General features: G+C 49.4%; 1 protein-coding gene across 1 annotated transcript in view; it reads left to right on the top strand.

The window, feature by feature from the left end:
• The first annotated feature begins 104 nt into the window (after positions 1–104).
• The window catches only part of SUN1 (Sad1 and UNC84 domain containing 1), a 41,365-nt gene continuing 30,286 nt past the window's right edge, over positions 105–11,183 (top strand). The window contains exons 1-3 of the mRNA XM_040231497.1: positions 105–208; positions 2,060–2,061; positions 8,410–8,546. Of these exons, the coding sequence (XP_040087431.1) occupies positions 2,060–2,061; positions 8,410–8,546 (139 nt within the window). The 5' untranslated portion in view covers positions 105–208. The remainder of the gene's footprint in view (positions 209–2,059; positions 2,062–8,409; positions 8,547–11,183) is intronic.

The raw sequence follows: 11,183 nt of genomic DNA, 5'->3' as shown, positions 1-11,183 counted from the left end.
AGGCGGGGGCCGACGGCGGGCGGGCCGGGCCTGGGCCCGGCGCCGCGCCGGCTCCTCCGTGCCCGACCCGCTCCCTCGCCCCGCCCTCGGGGCTCCGAAACGTGGGCGGTCCGCCTGTGTTTTCGTCCGTTTCTTCGGACCCTTCAGAGTTCCTTCAAGTCTGGAAACGCGGGGTGACTGGGAAGTTCTGGAGAATTTAATTTTCTCGGTTTATTTGCTTTGCTAGTTTTCTTCTCTCTTTTTTTCCTTAATTTTTTTTCCCTGTGTGTTTGGAAATGCTACTGTATTTGGGCATTGAAGCTCTTGGTTTATCTTTATCTCTCCTATTTTCCACCGATGTCTTCTTGTTTGACTTTCTAGATTTCCTTAATCTCCTGACTCATTTGTTGAGCGTTTTGTTTTGACCATCAGGTTGTACATTTCCCGGAGGTTGGTTTGGTCGTTACTGTTTTTTCCTCTAAAATTTTGTGTCGTGTTTCTGAACGCCCTGGCGTCTCGTTCTCCGTCCGTGGTCTAAGTGTTGGCTTGCTTGAGGCCTCCTGTCCTGTAGCAAGCACCAGGGCTGCAGCTCACCTGCCCAGCCCTAGGCGAGCTCTGTGCCCCTGCGCTGGTCCTGCCACTGTTGGCTGAGAGGGCGGGCTGGGTTTCCTTGAGCCATACCCAGTGTCGCTGCCCTTGGGTCCTTTGCTTGGACTTTCTAGAGGTCCAGAGAAGGGCTTCCCAATCTCCTGCCTCATTTTAAGAGTGGAAGACTATGGTGTGGGCTTCACAAATTGAAGAGGAAATGCTCTCTTATCCCCCGTTTCAGGAAGGCACTCTGGAACTCGGCCACCCCTCTTGCTGGTCTAGAGAGCCCTTGGTTTTATGCTCCAGTCTTTTCTGGGGGGAGGCAGGAAGGGGATCCATGCCGAGTAGCTAACTGCTTTTTTCTTTAGGTGTAAAAAATAGGCGTGATGAAATTAGCGTTCTAACCTGTGCAGCGCCTGGCAGCGCTGTGCAGCCGTCACTGTCTAGTTGTGGAACTTTTTTATCACCCTAGATGGACGTCGGGTGCCCATTAGGTGGCCCCTGGCAGCACCTAAGCTTTTGTCTGTTTTTGTGAATGTGTCTGCTCTGGATTTTTTTCTTTAATACAAATGGATTGTTACAGTATGTGGCCTTTTATGCTGACTTCTTTCACTTAGCAGAATGTTTTTAAGGTTTATACGTGTTGTAGAGTGTGTCAGAACTTGGATTCCTCTTTGCAACTGAATAATAGTCCATTGTACAGATAGATCAGTTTGCTTATCCATCCATCTGTTAGTGGCATTTGAGTTGTCTCCACTTTTTGTCCATTATGAATAATGTTGCTATGAACGTTTGTGTACAAGTTTTTGTTCGAGCACCTGTTTTCATTTTTGGGGTGTATATCAGTAACGGAGTGGAACTGCTGGGTCTCATGGTAACTATTTAATTTGTAGAGGAACCACCAAACTATTTTCCACAGTAGCTGCACCGTTTTACATTCCCACCGACAGTGTGCGAGGGTTCCAATGTCTCTACATCCTCTCCAACACTTTTTCCATCTTGTATTGTTTTATTACGGCCGTCCTGGTACTTGGGAGGTGGTGTGTCAGTTTGATTTTGATTTGCATTTCCACAGTAACTGATGGTGATCACCTTTTTATGTGCTTCTTGGCCATTTATGTATCTCCTTTCGGGAAGTGTCCATTCTCGTCCTTCGTCCATTTTGTGGTTGGGTTCTTTGCCTTTTGAGTTGTGAGAGCTCTTTACGTCTCCCGAATGCTGGACTCTTCCAGACGCATGGCTTGCGTACACTTCCCTCCTTTCTTTGGGTTGTCTCTTCACTCTGCTGATGAAGCCACATTCATCTTCTGTTTTGTTGCTCATGCTTTTGTTGTCGTATCTAAGAGACTGTTGGCAAATCCAGGGTCGTGGAGGTAAATCTCTATGTGTTTAACCTAAGTTTTATAGTTTTAGCTCTTAAATGTAGGCCTTTAGTTCATTTTGAGTCAGTTTTTGTATATGGGGTGAGGTCAGGGTCCAGCTTTGCTTGCAGATGTCTAGATGTCGGAACCCCACGTATTGGAGAGGCTGTTCCTCCCCTGTTGACTGGTTTTGGCACCCTCATGGAGCATCAGTTGACCGTAAATGTATGAGTTTATTTCTGGACTGTCATTTCTGTCCTGTTAGCCTATGTGTCTGTCGTTACGACGGGAGCACTGTTTTAAAGTAAGTTTGGGATCGGAAAGTGAGAGTCCTTCAAACGTGCTCTTTTGCAACACTGTTTTTGGCTGTTTGGGATTCATTGCAATTCATATGAATTTAAATATGAGCTTTACCATTTACAAAAACAGGCCTTTCGATTTTGAGAGCACATTGAATCTGTTCTTGCTTAGAGGAGTATTGTTTGGTTAATACCATTGCCTTCCGGCATATGAGTGCAGCTCTCTTTCTGTCCATTTGTGTCTTTCATCTCTTTCAGCAGTATTTTACCATTTTCAGTGTTCCAGTTTTATACTTTCTTAAACTTATGCAAGTAAGTCTGTTACTGTTTGCTTTGTTTTTTTTTTTTTTTTTTTGGTGCTCCAGGTGAGGAACAAGCTCACAACCTCTGGCTAAGTTTGTTAGTTTTTGTTGCTACTTTAAGAGCTGTTGTTTTCTTAATTGCATTTTTAGACTGTTTATTGCTAGTAAATAGAAGTATAACTTGTTTTTGTGTCTTGATCTTGTATCTTGCAACTTTAATGTTGCTCAGTTTACTAGTCTTAATAGATTTTTGTGAATTCTTTAAAATTTTTTATAATGCCATCTGTGAATAGAGGCAATTTTAGTTTTTGCCTTCTAATTTGGATGCCATCTATTCTTTTTCTTGCCTAATTGCTCTGGCTAGATCCAGTACAATCTTGAATAGCAGTGGAAAAATGATATCCTTGTTTTGTTTCTGATTTCAGGGGAAAGTTTTCAGCCTTTCACCATAGAGTGTGGTGTTAGCTGTAAGTTGTAGTAAATCCCCTTGTCAGATAGAGGAAGTTCTCTTTTCCTAGTTTGTTCAGTGTTTTTGTCAGGAAGAACTGTTGGATTTGGGCAGATGCTTTCCCTGCACCATTGAGATGATCACGTGGTTTTGCCTAATTGCTCCTTAAACAGACGTTCATTGTTTGATCCGTCCTGTGTTTTGATTCCACTCTACGTCCTTACTGCCAAGTGTTTACAGGTGTCACCCTCTTCAGATTTGGGGGATTCTATGGTGAAAACTGGGCTGTTTCTCAGTGTTGCCCATCGCAAGCTTATGAGTCCGCTCTTTCTGGCCTTCGTCAGTTGTCATTCATCCATCCGTTTTCTAGTTTCCAAGTTTCTTGCTATTGTTTTTTTTCCTGTTCAATAACTGCCAGGCACTTTTGGTGGCAGTGGTGACAGGATGAAGCCAGCTTCAGCTCTGCGATGCCTGTCTGCACCTCTATATTTCAGGGAGAGGTGAGAACCCAGAGAACAGCAGGGTGTTTCGTGGGGCCTACTGTTGACTCAAGCTAAGCAGTCCTGAACACACCCAGAATTTGAGCACCCACATTGGGGTTCGCAGGGCAGTGGAAATGAAGCAGTAATTCCAGTCGAGTGCGCGTGACGTTGCTCTGAACGTTTTGGAAAGTGGTGGTTCTCCGTGGTTCCTGCAGGAGGGCTGCAGTATTATCTTCTCGACTGAAAACACCTGCATTTGCTTCCTCTCTTTCTTCCTGAGTTTGGAGCTCATTGCTATTTTGGACAGCTTAGCCCACTTGATGTCCAGATAGAAGAGGCTAGACTGGCTCCATCTGAAACTTTACTTCCTTTGGGCCAAAATAAATGTAGGCTAGACAAAGTATAGGCCACAGTGTCGCTGTCTGTGACTCGCTGCTCACTGTGATCAGTGCGGGACTTCACTGCTCTGTTCAGTGGCCTCTGTGACTCATCAGTCAGGCTTGCAGTCTGAGTTGTGTCTGTAACCCTGCTCGTTTTTGAGAGCTTTGTTTTTCATATAGTGGCATATGGGCACTCCGTGAGCCGTTATTGATCGAATTTTAGTTTAGGGAGTAAGAACCATGTGACAGATGGTTTTAGATATCTGTGCAGAGTAAAGCTGCAGGGGCAAGTCTTAAGTCGTGTGAGAGTAATTAAGCGTACGTCAGTGGTTCCCCGGGTGGTGTGAGGGGTTCCCCAGGGCACACCCGGCTTCAAAACCAGAATGCTTTGCCCAGTTGCTTTGCTCTTAGTCATTCTGTTTTCCTTGTTTGAGCTTTAATTTTATTGGAAGATGGGAGCCTTATCTAAAATACAAAAAACATCTATTTAAAGATTTCTTTACTTGCTGTTTATACTACAAACCCTTTTCGTACTGGTGAACACTCACTTTTAGGCTGGTACTTCACATGCAGGAGGACAGAGCATTAAAAAGGGTGATCTTGAAATACTGTGGATTAAGTGTTTACATTTACAGTAGCAGGAAAATCCTGTAATTATTGTTTCTGGTTGTTCCCAGTTATAGTTGGAAATGAAGCAGCGGACGCCACAGTTCTGATTAGATGAGGAAACACACGAGGTGCTTCAGGTTAGTTAGGAGAAGGAGTGTGGGCACAGATGTGTGGAGCCGCGCTGCTCTTTAGGAGCTCATCCAGCACGGGGTGGGGGGGCCGAGAGAGGGTGAGGGGAACCAGGAGTAATTTCCGGTTAAAGGCAGAGCAGTGTGGTAGCAACAGCTCCTCCTGTTTGTCTGCACCTGTGTGATGTCCATTGGTTCTACAAGTCAGGGTTAGCTCCTACCCTCAGAGAGTTCACAGTCTAGTTGGAGAAAAAGACTCATTAATCAACAGTTTGCACATTTCTGTTATGTGGTTAAACACCAGGGAGCTCTCAACTTGGCATGTACGTTGGATGCTTCCTGGACGTGGTCTTTCAGCTGTAGCCTGAGGGTGCATAGAAGTTAGCTGGGCGCAGCTAGGGTGTCAGGAGACCAAGGGAGTGGGAATCCGGATCAGGAGGGCATCCCAGACAAGAGAAGGGCACTGGGGCTGTACGCAAACGGAGCAGAGGAGAGGGCTGCCTGGGCCCAGGCTCTCGGTGAAGCTGTGATGTGGGTGCTGGGAGGTGGAGCCCTGGACAGGGGTCTCGTTTGTAGGTGCTGGGAAGCCATGGGATCTGAAGGGAGGGAGATGGTTGAATCTCTTTTTGGACCATTCTGGCAGTTTTCTGGCTTGAGAAGGCAAGACTGGATAGAGGGAAATTTTGCTCCCAGGAAGCCAACGAGAGATGGTAGTGTGGGGAGCAGAGGGCTGGCCCAAGAGAGGGCACCGCTGTCCAGGGAGGTGGTGGTTGCTCCCCTTGAATCCAGTGGGTGAACGTGCAGAAGTAGAATCAGGTGCCTGCCTCAGGTATGCAAAGGAGCAGCAGATGGAGTAGATGAGTTAAAAACGGCGGGAGGTGTGGAGGTCAGATCTGCGTGGGCAGCAGAACCCATGGCAGCCTGTCCCCGGGCTCTGGGGTAGGAAGGCCTTCCAGGGGACGGCTGAGCCTTGGCCGGCCACACACGTCTATTCCGCAACAGACGGGGCCAGCCCAGGCGTGTGCCATCTAACTCCTGGCAACGGTGCAAAAGAGACAAGCCTCGCCAGGACGGGCCAGAGGGCTTTCGCCTGTCAGAGTGGCCTCTAGTGTCCCGAGGAGCCCCCGGGGTGCGGGGGCCCCGGACCACCACCCGGCGTTGCCCCGGAGGGCCCTCCGTCACTCACTGTCGCCGAGCTCTTTCCAGGGGAGGTGCCGGGCACATCTCTTCTGACCAACCGCTGGAAGGAAAGTCAGTGCTCTCTGGGTCTGAGAGGTGTGGGGTCATGTTTTCTGTCTTCTAAGAAGAAAGACCCTTTACAAAAATGGGCAGAAAGTAAGTTGCCTTTGCTGAGACACTGAGGCAGATCTCCCTGTGAGAGGAAACACGGGTTAAAACCATCTGGAGCGCGTATCACTGGGAGATGGAAGCGCGTGATGATGCGTCTTCTCATGGGCGAGGTGAAGTCGCTCAGTCGTGTCCGACTCTGCGACCCCGGTGACTGTAGCCTACCAGGCTCTCCGTCCATGGGATTCTCCAGGCAAGAACACTGGAGTGGGGTGCCATTTCCTTCTCCAGGGGATCTTCCCGACCCAGGGATTGAACCCAGGTCTCCCACAATGGAGGCACACGCTTTAACCCCTGAGCCACCAGGGAAGCCTTCTCATAGAAGGAGTTACTTCCCCGAAAACTCCGCTGTTATGTAAACAAAGCTATCTAGCCTGCCTCTTTTCCTATTTCATCATTTCTGAAGAAAGAAACCTCAGATCTTGGCTGGAAGCTGTCAGTACAGAGTTGCTGCTGGTAATACCTGACTCCTGTTGGGTGTTCTCACCCTCCAGCCAGGCGGCGCCGGGCAGGTGAGGGTGGTGACTGGCCGAGTCCTGCCGCAGCCCGGGGACCAGGCTCCCACCCGGAGCGAGAACCCCGGGTCTGGCCGCCTCGCACCGCTTCTCAGATAAGACCAGCCTTCTGTTTCTTTTTGAAAATAATAGTTACTGGGTTAATTGTTTAAATTATAAGACCAAAACCTTCTCCTTATTTATTTTTTAAACCTTTTTATTTTGTGCTGGAATATAGTTGATGAGCAGCGCTGTGTCTCAGGTGGACGGCAGAGTGACTAAGTTACACGTGTGTTATCTACCTGCCCTTTAAAAAAGTGTGCAGCAGCCCCAGGCGGGGTGGTCTCATTCTCTGTAATTTACAGTTAAATTTGGTGTGGTATTTTTCTCGAAGTTTTAACACTATATTCAAGTGTGTATAAAGCAGGTATTCAAGTGTGTATAAAGCATATATTCCAGTGTGTATAAAGCTTATAAGATATTCTGTAAAGGCCGTTCACATATTTTTAGGTAATACTCATTTGTTTCTGATTTGCAGTTTTAAATAACAAGATCATTCTTTTAAGTACTCTAGTATAAACCATGGTTTTCCATGAACTAGCAATGTTTTGCTTCCTTAAAATGAAAACAGGTAGGTAATGCCAGTTCCTGTTTATGATGTTGTGGAAGTGATTACATTGAACACGATATTTGGAAAACAATGATGTCTAAGCCAGTTTATGTTTTTTCTATTCTGCAGGCAAATATAACTAACATTTTTAGTCTCTGGGTTAGGAGTGTTAATAGGATTAAGCCTGAGTAAAGTGATTATGTTCAAGAGGAGCATTCAGGGCTTCCCGGGAGTCCAGTGGGTAAGCCCACCGCAGGGGGTGCGAGTTCAGTCCCTGGTCAGGGAACTAAGATCCCACATGCCCTGCGGTGAGGCCAAAATCACCCATAACATGTAGTACTGATTTTTTTTTAATCACTGTAGTGTTCATTTTTAAAGGGCACCTCTGAATTTCAGGTTTAAAATTCTTCTCTACAAGGCATGTGATTGCCCAAGTGCACGTTGACAGCCAGGCCCTGGGCGGTGCAGGGTTGGTGGGAGTCGGGCTGGGCCTCGTGTGCAGTGCGAGGGCCTGGGGGCGGGCAGTGCCTCCGCCGTCAGCTCAGCTCAGGGCCTGCGTCCTGTGGCAGATGGTGTCTGGCGCTGCGCCCCGAGCGGGGAGGGTGCCGTCCAGCGCGTCCCCTTGGACGGCCGCGCTTCCAGAGGGCGAGGTGCGGTGCTCACGGGGGACTCCGCTTGGGGCTCACAGGGCAGCCGTGTTGCTCTCGAGGATTTGTGCAGGGAAGCCGTGTCAGCCTGTGTCCACCAGGCTCACTTCTGGGCTCAGCCACTTGGTCAGCAGCCCCGTCAGTTCACGCTCGTCTTTATAAACCCAGTGCCTTCGGAGCGGATTCTGATGGTCTTGCACGTGGTTTAGTAACAGCTGTCTTGCCAGATGCCGATCTTGTGGTCTACAGTAATGAGAAGAAATGCTCAGACCATTTCTGAAGTTTGATTTTTTTTCTAGTTTTATTTCAGAACTGATAGCATTTCTTAAGAAACTATTTTGTGCTAATATATTTCACGGCTATTAACAATTTTATTTTCTTTCTTTGGTATTGCCATTTACTTCAGTCTATTTTCAACCATTTGACTTATAATTTTTAATATTTTTCAGGCCTGTGTTCTAAACTGTTACTAGATGACTACAAATATTCTAAATAGTAGAGATTCAAATTATGTGTCGTGGTAGAACTAAAATTCATTTTTAACCAAAGCATTCGAGAACAAAAACTGAACTTTATACTTCCCATCTCCCATATGGTGTAAATATCACAGTGCGCCCTGGCCAGGCGGAGAGCAGTAAAGGAGAAGCCAAGCGTCGCCGATGAGGCATCTTAACTCATACCTTAAAGCCCCGCTAGCATCTACATGTTGGTAAAGACGCTTCTTTGATTTCCTAGGTTTGAGACCAGCGTCTGCAGCCTAGACAGAGGACCTTCTTTGGCCTGTGCGTGCTGGCCTGTGTGCGTGGCCGCTGGCACACGAGCAGAGGGCGACGCCGGAGCTTCCTTCTCCAATCCCGGCTTCGTCTGCCGAGGTGAGTGCTGCACTCCCCTCCCCCGCCGCCTCCACTCGGACTCAAGGGAGCACCCCCCGCCCCCCCCCCCGCCACGCTAGCCTGCTGGGTCTGCAGGTGCCCTGGTGTGAGCCGGCTCCACCCCCCATGTCCACGTTAGGGGCTCAGAGGACACGTGGGCCGTGCGGAGGTCAGCCGATGGTGACAACTTTAGGAGAAGGGTGTGGCCCGAGAGTCTAGAGAAGTGGGGACAGTGCAGCCTGCTGGGAAGCTCCTTATAAACACACGCATTTGCAACTTGGAATTCTTTTCAGGATTTTCTGATGCTGATGAAAACATTTTCAATTCACTGTTTCACTTGCTCTTCTGATGCTGCTCAGATTATAAATGCAAATCTGATCTCCCTCAAGTCACAGGCTGAGGCCACCTTCAGGCCCTGCAGCAAGTGGGAAGGCTCTAAGGTTACACTCAGGCTTGAAGTAGCTATGGTGTAAGAGGAGCCGGGAGCAGCTCTGGGGACACGCCAAGCCTTGCAGCGGGGAGACCGCTGCTGGGGGTCCTGCTGAGCTGAGGCCTTCCGCCTGCTGGCTCCGGGGTGGGGCCCATCTGAGCTGCCACTGGGCTTTCTCTTTCACTGAGGCCAGGGTGAGTGACTCTTCCATCTCGGGGATTTGTTAGAAGACAAAAAAAAAAATCCTTCTTTAAAAAACAATTAAAACAGGCGTTGTAACTGTATTGCACAAAATAATTAAACTTATTTCTCGAGTATTTGCAACGTGTGTGTCAGGCACCGCTTTACACGCATCATTTAATTCTCTTTTGCTTTACTTTATTCTATAATTTTATCTGATGTTCGTGTTTTATGAAAGGAACTAGAGATTAATTTTAGTGTGTTGTAATGTGTCCAGGGAGGCAGAGTGAGGCGGCAGGGATGACAGGAAAAGCTGGGTGTGGAGAGGAGCAGCAGCGTCCGTGCCCCGTGGCGCGTCCACACTGGGCGCAGGGGAGCGCGCCTCACCCCTGCGGCGTGTTTCTGAGTCAGGCTTGGTGCGGCCTCTGTACCCACCTGCTGCTTTGGAAGGATCTGCGTGGAGAAGTGGTGTTCTGGGCGCTGGAGGCAGTCAAGGCCAGGGCGGCATTTCCCTGGGCCGCAAGTCTGACTAGACAGGGCTGGGTTCTGCAGACGATGCTGCGCGTGCGTGCTGAGCACAGAGTCTGTGTCTTACAGGAGTGAAGTCGGAATGAGTGGGGAAGAGGGGGGCCTGGCCACGGGCCCCCGCTGCTTCCCCTCTCGTGGCCGCTGGGGTCCGACCGGCACGGGCCAAGACCTCCTCCACCGTCGCCCGCGTGCCTTTGCTCCAGACTGCGGCTGGTCTTCTGGAGCCGTGGGTGTCCACACCAGTGCTCTCTCCACGGTGTTGCCCTTGGGCGTTCTGTTGCGTGTGAAGCTCCCCTCATGAAACGTTTAGCCAGCAGCCTTCCGCCGGCCCGGCACCCGGCTTGTGTCTGCGTTGTCGCCTGTAGGACGTCTGCTCGGCCACTGCTGTAACCCTATCCTGCTCGTGGTAGGAAACTCGTCTGATGGCCAGTAGCTGCACTTGGTTCTTGGATAGAATTTTCTTTCAGAGACAAGGAATCACATTTCTTTCTGAGCTGTGGCAGAAGGCCTCCGTTAAGGCTGACCAGGGTGGCATCACTCAGCTTCGTCTATCTCCACGATCGGAAGAACCGGGCTGAGTGGTGTGCTTGCAGCTGGCCCTTTGCCTCTGGCAGCTTTTGGAAACACTGTTATGCATTAGAAATTAACCTCTCTTTTAGACAGATGAAAACGTGAGAACATATTAATGTAACTTTTTTAAAATAAAAAGGCTGCACTAGGCCAACAGCAGGGCCCTATTGTATGGCGAAGGGGACTGTATCCAACGTCGAGTGATGACCTGTCATGGAAAAGGGTGGAAGTTACTTCGTGTGTATTTGTGTATATATGTTTGTACGTATGTATAACTGAATTACTTTGCTATACATCTGAAATCTTGTAGATCAACTATACTTCAATTAAATGAGATTAGAAAGTATTATAGATAAATTGCAAATAGAATAAAGTAAAAAGGCTGTCAGTTCTCCGAGTGGCCTCCCCCCAGGCTCTTCTGTGCTGAGTCACGGGCTGGCCCTCCCTGCAGCCCTGGAGTGCTGCCGCCGATCTCACACCTTGTGAGTATGAGGAGCTGTCGCGGGCGGCCAGTCAGCTCGTGGCAGAGCTCAGGTCAGAGCCCGGCCCTGGTCTCAGCCGGGCGCTCGGATGCCTCCATGTCGTCATGGTGCTTCAGTGCCGCTTGGCTTTCGGCCACCTGCCACTCACTCATTTATTACTTTGCAAGCGACTTGGTGTGAACCGATCCGAATGCTCCGCTCACTAGGACGTGTGGGATACGAGTTGGTCAGAATCAGCCGCAGCGGGGCTGCCTTGGTGGCTCCGTGGTGGAGACTCCGCCTGCCAGTGCGGGAAACGCGGGTTCGACCCCTGATCCAGGCACTGAGGAGCAGCCGTGTCCATGCACCTCAGCTGCTGGGCCTGGGCGCCCGAGACCCCGCTCCACACGCAGCGAGAGAAGCCCCTACAGTGAGAGGCCTGTGCCGACTGCAGCGAGAGTAGCCCCT

This window comes from Oryx dammah, unplaced genomic scaffold, assembly GCF_014754425.2.
Source record: "Oryx dammah isolate SB20612 unplaced genomic scaffold, SCBI_Odam_1.1 HiC_scaffold_2, whole genome shotgun sequence".
Taxonomy (NCBI): Eukaryota; Metazoa; Chordata; class Mammalia; order Artiodactyla; family Bovidae; genus Oryx; species Oryx dammah.
This window is presented reverse-complemented; position numbering and strand designations above follow the sequence as displayed.